General features: G+C 43.2%; 1 protein-coding gene across 1 annotated transcript in view; it reads right to left on the minus strand.

Moving 5' to 3' along the window:
* The window catches only part of tex11 (testis expressed 11), a 245,081-nt gene that overhangs the window by 129,515 nt on the left and 96,762 nt on the right, over positions 1 to 18,804 (minus strand). Inside the window, exons 13-14 of the mRNA XM_068046993.1 lie at positions 8,709 to 8,794; positions 1,661 to 1,798 (exon numbers count right to left, since the gene is read on the minus strand). Of these exons, the coding sequence (XP_067903094.1) occupies positions 1,661 to 1,798; positions 8,709 to 8,794 (224 nt within the window). The remainder of the gene's footprint in view (positions 1 to 1,660; positions 1,799 to 8,708; positions 8,795 to 18,804) is intronic.

Genomic DNA, 18,804 nt, shown 5'->3' on the forward strand with positions numbered 1-18,804 from the left:
GGGAGAAATTTTTTCTCTCAGAGGGTTGAGTCTTTGGAACTCTCTTCCCCAGACAGCAGTAGAGCCAGGGTCATTGAATATTTTTAAGGCAGAGGTAGATATGAATATTTTTAAGGCAGAGGTAGATATGAATATTTTTAAGGCAGAGGTAGATAAATTTTTGACTAACAAGGGATCAAAAGATATCGGGGGTAGTCAGGAAAGTGCAGCTGAAGCCACAATCAGATCAGCCATGATCCTATTAAATGGCGGAGCAGTACGAAGGAACCAAATGGCCTACTCCTACTTCATATGTTCGTATGTAAAGTGAGAGCCGATTTTTAAAGGATGCAACTTTAGGTTCCTTTCTCCCACAAAGACAACTACTCCCATGCTACAGCAATACCAGTGAGTATGCAAATTAACTGATCCTGTGAATTATAGCAGAATTATAGAATCATAAGAGTCAGTGTTGGGACTATGCCAGATGCATTTCTTCAGACCATTTGGCTGCATGCAATTTCAGGGCTCAGGTATCTATCTATATCTGGAATAAAATGCTAGTCTCATTATAATGATCATGAACCTACTGCATTGTCGTAAAAACCCATCTGGTTACCTAATATCCTTCAGGGGAAGAAAACTGTTGTCCTTACCCAGTCTGGCCTACATGTGACTCCAGACCCACAGCAATGTGGTTAACTCTTAACTGCCCTTTGAAATGGCCTGGCAAGCCACTCAGATGCAGGTGGCTCACCACCAATTGCTCAAATGCAATTAGGGATGGGCAATAAATGCTGGCATTGCCGGTGATACATCCCAAAAACGAATAATAAAAAATCCAGAACAAAAACAAGAAATGCTGGATTCACTCAGCAGGTCTGGCAGCATCTGTAGAAAGAGAAGCAGAGTTAACGTTTCGGGTCAGTGACCCTTCTTCGGAACTCCAGTGTAGTTTACCAACCATCTTCCTACGTAACTTGGGTTTTAAAAAAGATGAAACACAAAAATTGAGTGTATAGATAAATAAACATATTAATAAGGCTAGTGATTCAGTTTTCGTGGCAAAATGAACAGTATCACATAATTAAATCTCTGAACCACCAGTAACAATTCCAGAATCTTGCAATAACAGAACTTGATTTACTCAGCCACTATAAATCATTTTCCTTAATAATATTACATTGCTGCCAGGAATTCCCCTGAGGGTTCTCCCAATTCGCCACCGTGACTTCAGTGGAAGATCAGTGAAGACCCCAGATACACAATGTAAGCAGGGTTTCAGCCAATCCTCTACCATAGTAGCTAATTTGGAGAACCCCAAGGAAATTCCAGGTTACATATGTGTTACATGAAATTGTCAAAGTGTCATTTCATATTTAGATCAAATTTTCCAAGAATCAGTCGCAGCAAACAAACTTCACTTCTAAGCAATTCCTCAAAAATTTATTTTTACATCTTCACAGTAGCTGTGCACATCCTGTCTACTCTCATATTCTGTCTTCTAACAACATAGCCTCCAAGTTACAGTGAGTAATGCCACAGAAGATCTGCTAGTGCACATACACTGTTATTAGCATGGCAGCCGAGCGGCATTATCTTCTCAACTTGTACTCTTGCTTGTATGTATGTATATATATAATATATATATGTGCGCGATTTAACAATGAGATATAGGTACCTTTTCCTGTTGATTTAGATGCAGGTAGCAAGATGCCCTGTTTCTCTGCAGTCTAGCCAGATTCTGATCCAGTTGTCCAGCAGAAAAAAAACTTAAAGAATAACTGTACCATTGGAGAGCCTCTGTATAATTCTGTAACTAGAAAATGGGAGAAAAACTTTGTGTTAAAATAAAGTAATTCCCACTCACAAGTCCCAGCCTGACTCTTTAAAGGCTAAGAGATCTGCATGTTTCAGTTTGCAATCAAGTTACATTGCAACAAATCAGAATCAAGAGGAAGACCTGTTTGGGACAGAGGGTAGGAAAAGACTAGTGAAGAAACCACACAGGTACAGTGATGCAGAAAGGCCTTAGCATAAGTGTTCCTCCACAAACTTCCAGGTGACCACTCATTGCTGGAAGAAGTTTAATGACCTGACCAAGTAAAATAATGTCAGAGGACTGAGCCACACCTTCCAAGAATGCAGACTTGTAACCAGGTTTGCCTGGTTGCAACCAGCTTCCTCTCACTTAGCTGAAGCGCCAAAGAGCTTTTCTTTAATATTCAGAAGTTTCCACAAGGCATTTTACACTCCCAACTTTCATGGGTAAAGGTTACTTCCATTACAGTCTGACAAGCATGGACCACACTCAAAGCATCACATGATAAATAATTGTTTGGTTCATACACTCCATCATGGCTTGTCTGCTAATAACTAGGCTTAACTGCATCCTCCACACACACTGATACTGGATCAGTTGGAGATTGGGGGCATCTTGGTATGTACAATCTGGGCACGAGTAATGGCTGGTGGGCAGCATATACGTCCCATGGCCCCTGGGCAACCTGGCCTTCCCTGATCTTCCTCTTTGTCTTCAATCAAAAAGCAGAAAGAGATATATTTCCTATTAAAATATCACATTGGATTTTGATGATTGGGTCAGGGAGAAGGAAATGTGAGTTCCATATCAGAAGACTGGTATTGAAGGAGTAGTCAGTAGTGGATTTTCCCCCCCCAAAACAATTAGAAAATTAAAACTTTCAAAACATGACATGCTTTGAATGTATGACAGATCATACTGCCCTGAAAATTTGACAAGTATGAGGCAAACCAACTTTAATCATGAGAAGTCATTACAAGTACTTCTAAGTAGTTCTATAAGCCTTTTTTCCTGCAGCTTTATTGGACAGGAGTACACAATAGCACAATAGGAGCAATTCTGTGAACTATGTTCCCAACACCACCCCCCCAACCCGCCCCACTATTAAAGAACCATTTTCTGTGCACAATTATGCCGATGGTTATCAACTTCATACCTGGCAACAACAGATTACAGCCTTTTTTTAAAATTCATTCATGGGATGTGGGTGTCACTGGCTAGGCCAGCATTTATTGCCCATCCCTAATTGCCCTCGAGAAGGTGGTGGTGAGGTGAGCTGCCTTCTTGAACCACTGCAGTCCTTGTGAGGTAGGTATACCCACAGTGCTGTTAGTAAGAGAGTTCCAGGATTTTGACCCAGCAACAGTGAAGGAACAGCGATATAGTTCCAAGTCAGGATGGTGTGTGACTTGGACGGGAACTTGCAGGTGGTGATGTTCCCATGCATCTGCTGCCCTTGTCCTTCGAGGTGGTAGAGGTCGCAGGTTTGGAAGGTGCTGTCCAAGGAGCCTTGGTGCGTTGCTGCAGTGCATGTTGTAGATGGTACACACTGCTGCTACTGTGCGTCGGTGGTGGAGGGAGTGAGTGTTAGTGGATGGGGTGCCAATCAAGTGGGCTGCTTTGTCCTGGATGGTGTCGAGCTTCTTGAGTGTTGTTGGAGCTGCACCCATCCAGGCATGAGGAGAGTATTCCATCACACTGCTGACTTGTGTCTTGTAGATGGTGGACAGGCTTTGGGGAGTCAGGAGGTGAGTTACTCGCCGCAGGATTCCTAGCCTCTGACCTGCTTTTGTAGCCACAGTATTTATATGGCTACTCCAGTTCAGTTTCTGGTCAATGGTAGCCCCTAGGATGTTGATAGTGGGGGATTCAGCGATGGTAATGCCGTTGAATGTCAAGGGGAGATGGTTAGATTCTCTCTTGTTGGAGATGGTCATTGCCTGGCACTTGTGTGGCGCAAATGTTACTTGCCACTTATCAGCCCAAGCCTGGATATTGTCCAGGTCTTGCTGCATTTTTACCCGGACTGCTTCAGTATGTGAGGAGTCGCGAATGGTACTGAACATTGTGCAATCATCAGCGAACATCCCCAATTCTGACCTTATGATTGAAGGAAGGTCATTAATGAAGCAGCTGAAGATGGTTGGGCCTAGGACACTACATTGAGGAACTCCTGCAGTGGTCCTGGAGCTCAGATGTTTGAACTCCAACAACCACAACCATCTTCCTTTGTGCTAGGTACAACTCCAACCAGCAGAGTCTTTTCCCCCTGATTCCCATTGACTCCAGTTTTGCTAGGGCTCCTTGATGCCATACTTGGTCAAATGCTGCCTTGATGTCAAGGGCAGTCACTCTCACCTCACCTCTTGAGTTCAGCTCTTTTGTCCATGTTTGAACCAAGGCTGTAATGAGGTCAGGAGCTGAGTGGCCCTGGCGGAACCCAAACTGAGCGCCACCGAGCATATTATTGCTAAGCAAGTGCTGCTTGATGGCACTGTTAATGACACCTTCCATCACTTCACTGATCATTGAGAGTAGGCTGATGGGGCGGTAATTGGCCGGGTTGGACTTGTGCTGCTTTTCGTGTACAGGACATACCTGGGCAATTTTCCACATTGCCGGGTAGATGTTAGTGTTGTAGCTATACTGGAAAAGCTTGGCTAGGGGCGCGGCAAGCTCTGGAGCACAGGTCTTCAGTACTATTACCGGAATATTGTCAGGAACCATAGCCTTTGCAGTATCCAGTGCCTTCAGTTGTTTCTTGATATCATGCGGAGTGAATCGAATTGGCTGAAGTCTGGCATCTGTAATGCTGGGGACTTCAGGAGGGGGTCGAGATGGATCATCAACCCGGCACCTCTGGCTGAAGATTGTTGCAAATGCTTTAGCCTTATCTTTCGCACTGATGTGCTGGGCTCCACCACCATTGAGGATGAGGATATTTGTGGAGCCACCTCCTCCAGTTTGTTGTTTAATTGTCCACCACCATTCACGGCTGGATGTGGCAGGACTGCAGAGCTTAGATCTGATCCATTAGTTATGGGATCGCTTAGCTCTGTCTATTGCATGCTGCTTATGCAATTTGGCATGCAAGTAGTCCTGGGTTGTAGCTTCACCAGGTTGACACCTCATTTTGAGGTATGCCTGGTGCTGCTCCTGGCATGCCCTCCTGCACTCTTCATTGAACCAGGGTTGGTCTCCTGGCTTGATGGTAATGGTAGAGTGGGGGATATGCCAGGCCATGAGGTTACAGACTGTGGTTGAGTACAATTCTGCTGAATGCCCACAGTGCCTCATGGATGCCCAGTTTTGCATTGCTAGATCTGTTCGAAATCTATCCCATTTAGCACGGTGATGGTGCCACACAACATGATGGACGGTATCCTCAAAATGAAGGTGGGACTTCGTCTCCACAAGGACTGTGCGGTGGTCACTCCTACCAATACAGTCATGGACAGAAGCATCTGCGGCAGGCTGACTGGTGAGGACAAGGTCAAGTATGTTTTTCCCTCATGTTGGTTCCCCCACCACCTGCCGCAGACCCAGTCTAGCTGCTATGTCCTTTAGTACTCGGCCAGCTCAGTCAGTCGTGGTGCTACCGAGCCACTCTTGGTGATGGACATTGAAGTCCCCCACCCAGAGTACATTTTGTGCCCTTGCCACCTTCAGTGCTTCCTCCAAGTGCTGTTCAACATGGAGGAGTACTGACTCATCAGCTAATGGAGGGCGGTAGGTGATAATCAGTAGGAGGTTACCTTGCCCATGTTTGACCTGATGCCATGAGACTTCATGGGGTCCGGAGTCGATGTTGAGGACTCCCAGGGCAACTCCCTCCCTACTGTAGACCACTGTGCCGCCACCTCTGCTGGGTCTGTCCTGCTGGTGGGACAGGACATACCTAGGGATACTGATTGCAGTGTCTGGGACATTGTCTGTAAGGTATGATTCCGTGAGTATGACTATGTCAGGCTGTTGCTTGACTAGTCTGTGGGACAGCTCTCCCAACTTTGGCAGAAGCCCCCAGATGTTAGTAAGGAGGACTTTGCAGGGTCGACAGGGCTGGGTTTACCGTTGTCATTTCCGGTGCCTAGGTCGATGCCGGGGGTCCGTCCAGTTTCATTCCTTTTTATTGACTTTGTAGCGGTTAGGTACAACTGAGTGGTTTTCTAGGCCATTTCAGAGGGCATGTAAGAGTTAACCACATTGCTGTGGGTCTGGAGTCACATGTCGGCTAGACCAGGTAAGGACAGCAGATTTCCTTCCCTAAAGGACTCTCCAGAACCAGATCTATATTTACACAGGTAAAATATATGGGCCCTGAGTTTCCACTCAGTTGCGCAGACTTTTCAGCATAATTTGGCTGAAATCAGTGCAAAAGATTGCAGAATTTTAAGAGCAAAATTACGTTCAGGGCAACTCGAGTCTTCACGATCCTTTGCACTGGTTTAAAAACTAGAAATGGGCCTCACCTACAAAATCGGCCACACGTCCAGGATGAATGAATCACCATTGGGAGTTTCCTTGATTGTGCTCATTTGTGGGCCGCCAAGGAGGCTCTAAAAATTAAACTGGTCCCTTTGGGTGAAAGGACACTAATAGAAATGGTTTAAAAGCTTTTGAATATAATTTAATTTTGCTAAGAAACTGCCTACTGCACCCAAATATAACTCGGAAATAGTTCTGCATATTTTTTTAAAAGTCATTTTCAGTCATTTAAAATCAGGTTATACACAGGTGGTGGATTGACACTAGGTTTGAAAGTGCTTATTTATGATAAACCCACTTTCAACTGTATTAAATCAAACTGCATCTAGTTACCATTGTTAAATATATCAAGGAATACTTTTTAGAGCAATTTAAAAAAAAATTACATTTAAACAACTGCCCAATCGTGCTGGTTCATTTCAGATTTTGCGTTCGGCAATATGCAAATAAGTTTGAGCAGAAACTGAAGAAAAAAGATTCAAAAGCGGCACAATTTATGGCCATTTTGCTGATTGTGCCCGAAGTGGAAACTCTACCCCGTGAAATACAAAACAGCTGATTGAAGGGAGCTTAATATCGCATATCAATTGAATACCTAACTCAGTAAATCAGGAGGTGGAAGGAAGAGAGGAACTTGGTGAAATTACAATCACCAGGGATATGGTACTGAGCAAACTGATGAAGCTGTGGGCTGACAAGTCCCTGGGTCCTGATGGACTACATCCGAGGGTTTTAAAAGAGGTGGCTAATGAGGTAGTAGATGCATTGGTGTTAATTTTTCAAAATTCGCTGGATTCTGGAAAGGTACCATCAGACTGAAAAGCAGCAAATATAACCCCTCTATTCAAGGAGGGGCGGGAGGCAGAAAACAGGTAACTGTCGTGGGGAAGGTGTTAGAATCGATCATTAAGGAGGTTGTAGCTGGGCACTTAGAAAAACTCAACGTAATCGGGAATAGTCAGCATGGTTTTGTGAAAGGGAAATCATGTTTAACCAATTAATTGGAGTTCTTTGAAGAAGTAACATGTGCTGTGGATAAAGGGGAGCCTGTTGACATACTGTACTTGGATTTCCGGAAGGCATTTGACAAGGCTATAGCGTAAAGTAGGAGCTCATGGTGTGGGGGCGGGGGTAAGATATTAGCATGGATAGAAGATTGGCTGACTGACAGAAAACAGAGAGTATGCATAAATGGGTCCTTTTCTGAGTGGCAGGATATGACGAGTGGAGTCCCGCAGGGGTCTGTGCTGGGGCCTCAACTTTTTACAGTTTATATCAATGACTTAGATGAGGGGAGAAATGGCATGGTAGCTAAATTTGCAGATGACACAAAGATAGATAGGAAAGTATGTTGTGAGGAGGACATAAGGAGGTTACAGACCGATAGATAGGTTGAGTGAGTGGGCAAAAAGCTGGTAGATGGAGTATAATGTCGGAAAATGTGAAGTTGTTCACTTTGGCAGGAAGAATAAAAAAAGCAGAGCATTACTTCAACAGAGAACGACTGCAGAATTCCAGGGTGCAGAGGGATCTCGGTGTTCTAGTGCATGAGTCACAAAAAAGGTTAACATGCAGGTACAGCAAGTAATAAAGAAGACTAATGGAATGCTTTATTACGAGAGGAATTGAAAATAAAAGGATGTTCTGCTTCATTTATACAGGGCATTGGTGAGACCACATCTCGAATACTGTGTGTAGTTTTGGTCTCATTTAAGGAAGGATGTGAATGCACTGGAGGTGGTTCAGAGGAGGTTTACTAGATTGATACCTGGAATGAGCGGGTTGTCTTCTGAGGAAAGGTTGGACAGACTGGGTTTGTTTTCACTGGAGTTTAGAAGAGTGAGGGGAGACTTGATTGAAGTATATAAGATGCTGAATGGTCTTGGCAAGGTGGACGTGGAAAGGCGGTTTCCTCTCGCGGGTGAGTCCAGAACTAAGGGGCACTGTTTTAAAATTAGGGGTCGCCCTTTTAGGACAGAGATGAGGAGAAATTTTTTCTCTTAGAGGGTTGTGCGACTTTGGAACTCTGCCTCAGAAGGTGGTGGAGGCGGGGTCATTGAATATTTTTAAGGCAGAGGTAGATAGATTCTTGTTAGGCAAGGGAATCAAAGGTTATTGGGGGTAGATGGGGGTGTGGAATTCGAAAGACAAACAGATCAGCCATGAACTTATTGAATGGTGGAGCAGGCTCGAGGGGTCAAATCGCCTACTTCTGCTCCTAATTCATATGTTCGTATTTTAAGGAGAACAATTTACATTGACTTCAATTGTAAATAATATTAGCCTTCAATGGCAAGTAATATTAGGATGAAGAAAAGTGGTTGTAATAGAGAGGTGACGGCCCAATAAAGGTAACCTAAGTACAGATTACATGGTATACCTTCAATTTAAGTTTCACAAACTTCTAGTACTTGTATCTCACCTCAAAATTCTTGGCAGCTCTTTCCCAGAGAACGACGTGAAATTGAGTCAGAATATCTGATGAAAGTCGTTTCCCTGTGTAATGACCTAAAAGATAGTGATCAGAAGAAATTGACCACAATGAAAACAAACAGAAGTGGTTGGCAACTGTGGAATAAAAGCTTTGAAGAACATTATCAATGAAGTATAATACTTGATTAAAAATAATTAAGCATTTCTCCCTTGACCCACTTATGCTGTTTGCTCTAACAGTGGTTCTCACGCACTTAATCCCCGGCAAACCAGTCTGTGAACAGTCGCATTTTCAGTAGTTTAGAGGGGGGAGGCAGTGGCGTAGTGGTATTATCACTGGACTAGTAACCCAGAGACCCAGGATATTGCTCTGGGGACATGGGTTCAAATCCCACCACAGCAGAAGGTGGAATTTTAATTCAATTAATAAATCTGGAATTAAAAAGCTAGTCTAATAATGGCCATGAAACCATTGTCGATTGTTGTAAAAACCCATCTGGTTCACTAATGTCCTTTAGGGAAGGAAATCTGATGTCCTTACCTGGTCTGGCCTACATGTGACTCCAGACCCACAGCAATGTGGTTGACTCTTACATGTCCTCTGAAATGGCCTAGCAAGCCACTCAGTTAGGGCCATTAGGGACGGGCAATAAAATGCTGGCCTGGCCAGCGACACCCACATCCCATGAATGAATAAATAAAAAAAAAAGTTTAGATCATTACCTTTAGCATAAAGTTGTTTCTTTTCAACAAACAACTGAGCATTTCTTTTTAAAAAATGAGTGTGTAAAATAAACTGCGGAGCCAGAATCAATAAAGAAAATAGAATGCTGAACCATACAAGCTATGCAGTATAAATCGGAGAAAGTTATACTTAACCTTTGTTAATGGTCGGTTAATTATGTTATTAGAGATAAATAGGTGAAGTACATTCAAAAACAAGAAATGCTGGATTCACTCAGCAGGTCTGGCAGCATCTGTGGAAAGAGAAGCAGAGTTAACGTTTCGGGTCAGTGACCCTTCTTCGGTCACTGACCCGAAACGTTAACTCTGCTTCTCTTTCCACAGATGCTGCCAGACCTGCTGAGTGAATCCAGCATTTCTTGTTTTTGTTTCAGATTTCCAGCATCCGCAGTATTTTGCTTTTATTGAAGTACATTGTTTAATTAAGGCCCCTGAGCAAATATAAGGAGAGCCTGCTGGCGCAAGGGCAGAGCAAACAGGAGGCAGTGATTTGTAATGCTGCATTCTGTGAATAAACAAACCATCGAGAGAAGGATCTGTGTCAAGCTTCATTCTTCACCATTTGGCTGGGATTGACTTACCATGGTAGCAAAGGATGGTTGGCTAAAGGTGCAGATCGGAGTTAAGAGGTTTTTTTTCCAGACAGAAGGTTGTAATCTCAGTTACTTTTGAGAAGAATGGCTGAATCCAAATGTAAAGTGTTAGGGTATGATTTTGCACCAATGTTCTCTGAATCTGAATCTTATGATATATGGACACGGGTTACCTCCTTACTGAAGAAAAAACAAGGTATCGCCTTGGCACTGTTGTTTCCTAACAAAAGCAAGATCAGGTGCAAAGTATTTAGTGAGATGGATGCCATCAGGTGAACATTCAGGAAGGTCTGCAGCAGCTTTAAGCTTTATGGATAAAATTTATAAGAAAGTTGATCTATTAAATACATACAAGGCATGGTCAGCCTTTGATAAATTTAGAAAGACAGATTTATTCCATAGAGGACTACATCATGGAAGTTAACACACTATATAAAAGATTGCAGAAATTCTATTTGGAAATTCCTTGTTCAGTGCTCGCTTTCAAATTGTTGGATTGTACTAAAGTGTTGCACATGGATAGGCTCCTGGTCTTAACTGGAATTAGACTGTCAGGAAAAAGACACTCTTTTGGATCAAGTGTCTGATGTTTTAAAAAAAAATTTGGGAAAGCAGTCATTTCCAGCAGCCTTCATTGCCAAAATGGGACATCTGCGGTGTCACAGAAGATGATGGAGGACATCAATGGTCATGGCATTTCGAGATTGTTCAGATATGGTGCATAGGTGTCAATACAGCAGAAGATTCACAGACAAAAGAAATGAGGATGGATACGTTTTGGCAGATCTGGCAGACAACAGGAATGGAGTAACAATAACAGGCAAACGAATGCCTGGGAAATTATTAACAGGCGTTTCAGATGTGATTCAAAATATCATTATACAGTAAACAGTCCAAGACAGAACAACAGGGTTTTGAGACGACCCATGACATGAAAGATTCGGAAGAGGAAGATGATGCTGATATTGATCATCTGTGGAAATTGTACAGGTCACAAGAAGCTTCAGTCTGGCAATGACCGTACTAGTTACGGATTCATTTAATTGCACCATGTTGGACAGTGATTACATAACCACAGTATGTGGAATGGATTGGTTGAAATGTTAATTAGATTCACTAAGTAGTAGGAATAAAGTAAGGCAGGGCGTATGAAAGTTCTACTTGCTTCAGGTTTGGGGATGACAACACATTAAAGTCACTGAAAAAATTGGTGATTTCATGCAGAATAGCTGGAGTAAACCATTTTATTAGTACAGGCGTGGAATCTAGTGAGGTACCCTTGCTGCTGAGCAAGCCTTCCATGAAAAAGGCACAAATGAGATTGGACATGGAACATGATAATGCAATTTTCTTTGGGTAAATTGCAAATCTACTGACTTTCCAATCAGGGCATTAATGCATCCCTTTAATAAAACCTAGCATCTCTAATAAGAATGCTAAAGAGGCGTTAATTGCACCAAATGGTAGGAGTTTGAGAGACAAAAAGCAAATCATCTTAAAGTCGGATTGAAAATTTGCTCATCCCTCTTGTCACAGATTAAAAGTCCTACTAAAAGATGCAGGGTGGTTGATGATGAGTACACAAAGCTTATTGAAGAGATTAGTGAAAGATGTAAAAAAGTATTGGAGGACACCATTAAGACCTATTGTAAATCTTCCACTGGCAAGAGACTTTAATGAAGTAGTAGCTGTATTTTAAAGGTGTGGGACAAGGATAGAAACATTTTCATTTTGCATTTCAGACATGGCAACAAGACTCAGTCTTTCCACAGTAATACATGGTAAGGATAAAAGAGTGATTGTAGATAACGTCATGGAAAAATAGATAGGGACTGGACTGGGGGCACTGAATAAATTCCTGACTGACAGTTGGGGGGGGTGGGGGGGCAGGTGGAGGAGTCTGTCAATAAAGACTTTAGAGACATGTGTGAAAATATGAACATTGTAGTGATGAACACCACAGCTGAAAGTCCTTTCGGTAATGGACTTTGAAAGAAATCACGGGTGATTGAGATGCTCCAAAAGATCTTAGCTGACCAACCAAATTTCAAGTTAACATCTGCCCTGGCGTGGGCCGTCCATACAAAGAATTCGCTTCAAATGGTCGGGGGCTATAGCTCATATCAGTTGGTCTTTGGGAGGAATCCCGAAATACCTTCTGTGCTGTCATCATCCCCGAGCCTTAGATGGGACTACAATTAGTAGAAGGTGATGAGGCACCCTGTCCCTCACATACGCATATGTTTGCTTGTCATAAGGAACACCTGTTATAGACAGGTGGTAAGGGGTGTGGGTGGTTCCCATTGTTCACCTCCTAACTGACGGCAATCATGTTTTGTTTAAAAAGTGATGACTTTGCTCCTGAGTGTTTTACTTGCCAAATAGACAGAGTAACAGGTTTTCTTGTCGGTTTAAGACAGGAGATTAAATATTCATTGAATAATATTCATTCCCCAAAATGTTTGCAACAGCACTCACACACGCATTTACTCTCTCATGTGATGGTTGGCATCCTTCCATCTACGAAAGATTAGGGACACACAGAAAACAATTCATTTAAGTGGGGTGTCTTCTCTTGGTGCACCTTTGTTGATGGCTGTGAAGGCCAATCCTTGAGAGGCAGGTTCTGCCACAAGTGCTACACATGAAGCTGCCAAGTGACGCTGTGAGTTGTTGTTTTTGACATTGGCGCCTGTTGCCAAGCTGCTGTAGCAACTGGTCATTGTGGCAGTGCACACCAGTTCACAGAATGTTTCGCTATTTCCCTCTTTCGCCAGCTGGGGACTCCCAAGTGCGATAGTCGACATTTAGGGCCTTCATGTCACGCTTGCGAGCATCCTTGAAGCGGAGCTTTGGGCGCCCCACTGGCCGTCTGGCCTCGGCTACCTTACCAAACAGAAGGTCCTTGGGTATGCGACCGTCTTCCACCCTGCGGACGTGTCCAACCCACCTCTATTTGATTAGTGCCAACACACTTGGGAGCTCTGCCTTTGCGAGGACTGCCACATTTGTGATTTTGTCCTGTCAGGATATACCCATAATGTGCCGCAGACAGCAAAGATGGAAATTATTGAGCTTCTTTTCCCGCTAGCTGTAAGTCGCCATGTTTCACAGCCGTACAGCAAGGTGCTGAGAACACAGGCCTTATAAACCATCAGCTTGTTCCTAAGGGTCAGCTTGGTGTTATTCCATGCACATTGGGAATGTTAATACCAATAGACATGTGGATTTTGGTGAGTTTTAGGCGATGTGGAAATTCAAGTTGGAGTCATTAGTCCTTGAAGGGATTGAATTTCACAGGCTGCTGTAGAGACATCTTTTCTATTCCAAGGTTTGTAATATGCAAATTTCCATTACTGCATTGTTCCTGGCTGTTGTCAAATTTTACCGCCTATATAGGCCTTAAATCCTTAACTGCTGCTTTCACAACACATGGATTTCATAGTTCAGGTTCTGGCACATTGATAATTTTTATCTCAAGGGTGATAGTGGGTGGTAAATTGTTTTTTAGCCTCTGTGAGTTGTCCCCTGCACTTTGTCCTCAGTGGGTTCTGAATCTAATTTGCTGGGTTCAGTTAGCTTTGGACTTAGAACCTGACCGTTAGATTCTTTAGTGTAATTACTTTTATTTTTCTTGCAGCTTTCATAAGCGCTGTTTACCTTTAGGGTATATTACCTTCCCTTTTCCCTTTACTTCGGGGATGCGTTTTTTCCCAATCTGCCCCATGTCTTCTGGGACACTACTGCTCACAGGTGGCTGTCCGGCTTCTGTTGCACTCCCCTGTGGCATTTCAGCTAGGTGAGACATCTGCCTCACTCTTGGTTTGCCTGTTTGGGAACTCTCCTTGTCACTATTTAAATCTTTAAAGAAGGTTTCTGATAACCATACCTCTGCTGCTTTTATCTCAGCTCCTTTACTTTCCCCTGGCTCTGTCTCAGGCTCTTTAACTCCTACCGGCTTTCCTATATTTAGCTTCTTTAATCTTTACTGGACCTATTGCCCCCTGTGGGGCTTTTGGGACTTACTCAGCCCTCTGCAGCTGCACAGAACTTTGTTTGTTCCCCTCAGTTTCACCTGTCTCCGTGGACTGCTCGGGACCCTCTGAAACAATACTGTGCTTCCTGCCAAGTCATTGCCCAGCAATAGGTTGACCCCCTGCATTGATAAGCTCAGAATGACACCGACCGTCGCTACCCCAGTGACCAACTTACTCTGTAGGTAATCTTTAACTCAGGGAACTTACAAGCATTTGCCAGTAAGCTCTTTTAGCAATACCATGGTATTTGTTCTGCTTTTGGGTGGCATCGCTGTAACCTTTCTCTTTGCTTCCTCTCCTCCTCTGCGATTGTATTATCCTCCTTCCTTTTGAAGCTGAAACTCTCAGCTGCCTCTCTTTGCATCTCTCTTTCTGCTGCCTCTTTTTCTTTTCGCATTTCAAACTCTAATTCCATTTTTCACATGGCAAGGTCCCTTTTCCATTTGAATCTTAGCTCGGGCTACCTTTTTAGATTTTGATTCCATGATTTCTTCTTCTGATTCAGGGGTAAGTTTGAATTGGTTAGTTAAACTCTTCACTATTTCAGGTTTCTTTGTTTTTTGTTTGAAAATGACTTCCACCTGGACAGCTAAGATTTTTAAATCTTCAATACTTAATTTATTTAACTTATCATGGGATATGTCTCTCTGCTCTACCAACTCTTCAGCATTAATGTGGTCTTCTTTTGTTTCTTGCACTGTAGAGAAAAAAAGATTGATAAGAGAAAACCTGTTTGTTCAATTTTTTTCCACAGTTTGAGGTCAATTTTCCCCCCTCTTCCCAGGTTGGAATCTTATGAGTGCCGCAGCGTTCCCAACAGCGGGACCGGAAGTTGTTGTAACTTCTGCCACAAATCCTGTTCTCCACACGATTTTGTATTTAAATTAATGATAAATAAAAAAAATTAAAACACAGGGAAGAGAAAGGAAAGCAGGAGACACAGGGGGTCCTCCTCCAGCCAAAAAGGAAGGTGCTGTGAGCAAGAGTGAGTGTAATAAAGCAGGGCATTTAAAAGCTGAATGCTGGAAACTAAAGGGGAAATCGGTAGGGTTAATCAGGGCACACCCGCTCAGTGAAAACAAAGACCTGATGGAAAACACGGAACGGGCTGTGGCTTTGACTGCAGTAAGGGCGCAACCCAGGAAGCTTACTACGGTCAGTGCAGGAAAAGTTAAAAGGATTCCTGAAGGTTATCAGGGTTTTCTATCGGAAAGGAAAGTAACCCCATATCCCTCGAGTGGGGCAAGCAAGCCCACAGTGATTCTCAGGGTCACAGGGGCCACCAGATCCATTTTACTGGGAAAAGGCATGACTTTTCCCCCAGAGAATGCAGTGAACACCAAAATGGTGGTGAATAGCACTGGAGAACAGTGTATGCTGTACCGGTACACCGGGTGCACCTGGAGTGCAATCTAGTTTCGGGACTGGTGACCATTGAGATTATCCCTAGTTTGCCTGTGGATGGGGTTGACCTGCTCCTAGGTAATGATCTGGCAGGGGTTGAAGGTGGTAGCCCCTCCAGTAGTGAAAGAAAGACCGCAGGAGGTCAGAGAGACAGGGCAGTGGCAGGAGACAGTCCCCTGCAGTGTCCCTGAATGTGTAGTGGATCAAGCCACGATCAAACCAGCTCTCCCAGAGGAGACTGCATTGGCATTGCAGGCAAATGACCATGAGGTCTGCCTGTCCAAGACTTTCTTTGGAAAGTTAGGAGACCCAGGGAATGAATTAAATGGATTTTCGCTAGGTGAGGCTCAGCGAGCCGACCCAGTATTACAAGAGTTAACACAGGCTGCCCAGTCTGAAAGAGGAAGTCCCTGACTGTTACTGTTTAAAGAATGAGGTACTGATGAGGAAATGGAGTTCTCCTCACAGACCTGAGGGCAAGGAGTGGACAGTAGTTCACCAGTTAGTGGTGCCACAGAGGTACCAGGGAGAAATATTAAGAAGGGCCCAGGAGACTCCAGTGGCTGTACATGCAGGTATACGAAAGACCAAAACCCGCATAAGACAGCAGTTTGACCGGCCAAAACTCCTCAAGGATGTGGTGGAGTACTGCAGGAGTTGCCACATGTGCCAGGTTGAGGGAAAATCCCAACCTACAGTGAAAGCTGAACCCCTAGCTTCTGTACCAGTGTTAGGAGGACCCTCCAGCAGAGGGCTGATGAACTGCAAGGGACCCCTGCTGAGAACAAAAGGGAATAGGCAGGCACATGGCTGGCAAAAGTTTAGAAAGAGAAGGGGAAAAAGTGACCAAGAGGGCAGGTTAAAGGAAGTCCAGGAAGAATCCCGGATGAAAACCCCTACTGCCTGGTCAGCCAACCCAGAAAATGTGAAAAGTTAGACCCACATCCTCCTATGTAAATGCAGACTCCATAAATACCCCACCAGAGTTGCTAACAGCATTTACAAGAAACTGCCGAGACGAAGAGACACCTCTAGGGCCAGAGAAACCATGAGGGTGATGCCTCACCTAGTCGAAGTGCCACAGGAGAATGCAGTGTCTGTACAAATGCCTGCAGGTTGGAGTGTCCCAGAGAACAAAGGGGAAAGTTAACAAAGTCTCCTCCCCCAGAGTCAGAGGAAAAGGTAACTACCCATCCCTTGAAGCCAAAAGTCTTTGCATGACTGAGTTCAGGATAGACCCGTATCCACCACCCCCCACCCCCCCACTAACTCTCCTGAGGAAAAAAATGGGGGAAATTAAAGCAGCCCTAGAACCCAGAACAGACCATTTTTAATGAGTTTCAAGACTGGTGAATGAGAGACATGCATGGTTTCTTTCTGTATCATATATTTCTCTCAAACTCTGTAATGAAATGCGTCATTTTTTTCAAAATGCATTTCATGCCCCTGGGTGTGGAGGTGTCAGGAAAACCCCCACCTGCCAAGACTGAGGCACACATTATTTCGCCACATGAACAGAAACTTAAAATTGCAAGCCCTGACTGGAAGGACATTTGCATAGTACCAGACAATGTTAAAACAATGGGGACCCAGTAGTTGCTTCCCCAATACATAGAAGTGGTCAAACCAGTTTTAGTCACATGACTAGCTGGCTGGAGTTTTTGAATTTGAACTTCCAACAAAGGATTTTGAACTCAGAACGTCGTGTGCTCATGGACTGAGAACATCTCCTCTCCTGTCTGCCTGCCTGCCTCATTCTCTTTCGCATGGAACTGAATCTTGTGAAGACATGTAAACTCAAAGAGAGAACAGTCTCCTACATGAACAAGGTTTAAGACGAATACTGGCCCCAACGAAACGCAAGACCATATCTTCAATCAAGGACTACAGCGAGTTCGAGAAACAGTAACAAGATATTGCCTCAAACTGTCTATCTTTTCTGTTCTTATCTGCATGTGTATATTGCGTGTGCATGCTGGTGTGGGCGCGTCGTATATCTGTTGGCGTGAACCATATTAGAGTTTAAGTTTAAGGTTTAATAAATTTCATCTTTCTTCTTTAAACCAAAGAAAGCCTGTTTGTGCTCATTTCTTTGCCTTATAATTGGAAAGTTGTGAACAAGGATACACAAAGGGGGAGCTCAAAACACAGTGTGGTTTAAAATTAAACTCTGTTACAATAAGACCAGGTGAAGCTAGTAACAGACCCCTAGACACCTTTCTCACCTGGTCGTAACAGTTAGTATTCTGAACATTTAAAGGAAAATCCACAGGAAATTTAAAGGGATTTAAAAAAATTAATAAGAAATAGTCCAAGTAGTTTATGTGAATATTATGAGATAGTTTGTTTTATGAAGAAATAAACTGAACACAACTGTCAGCCCAACAACACAGTTATTAGAATTTGAGATAATTTTGAAGTGCAAAAAGTCCTGTGTAATTTAGCAAATTACTTTTGAGAAACTAAAATGTCATCTAAGGTAAAGAACAAACAAACAAAATTGATGGTAATGCCTGGCATCAAATGGAAATGTTTGATTTCTGTTTTAAAGATATTATGAGTATTGGACTCATGAATGAAATAGAATTATAATTAATGGGAATTGGCAATTAGAGTTCACTGATACAACAGTTAATAAAGGAATTTTGGGGACACACAACAGTGAAATTAGAATTCAAACCATTAAATTAATATAGTCTGGAATTTCCAAGAAATCCAGAATATTCCAGTGACAGTCAGGAAAGTGTAGCTAAGACTGGTAAACTGAATTTGATAACTTTCTCTTGGAGATATTTGTATCCTTGCCTTTGAGTTTTTTTTTTATAAAGAGAGCTGCATTTGATAGTCTGGCCACTACTCAAGACATTGGGACCATGCAGGGGGAGATAAGCAAAGATCTCAGACAGACACCACTCCTCTCCCTCCCCTTTTGATAAGATCACCTGAGAGTCAAGAACGTGTGGCATGATATTGGGATACCGGTGTAAGTGAGGAGATGTGATTTGTTACATGTGAAGAAACTAACATGCAAAATGCATGGTGAAATGCACTGATGAACAGGTCTCAGACATGCACAGAAACTTGACCAACAGCATGGCATGAAATGGTTAATGTGGCTAGTAGAGTGAGACAACTTTTTAAATTATCACAGCATTGACACACACTCCACAGAGAAACTGACTTTACAATAATGAGGATAAATTAAACACACTGGTAATGGTCAGAGGGAGTAAAATTGAAGTGCAGAGACAATTGAAGGGTTAGGAAAATAATACTTAATAACAATCCACAAGATGGACACAGGTAA

This window comes from Heterodontus francisci, chromosome 15, assembly GCF_036365525.1.
Source record: "Heterodontus francisci isolate sHetFra1 chromosome 15, sHetFra1.hap1, whole genome shotgun sequence".
In the NCBI taxonomy this organism is placed as follows: Eukaryota; Metazoa; Chordata; class Chondrichthyes; order Heterodontiformes; family Heterodontidae; genus Heterodontus; species Heterodontus francisci.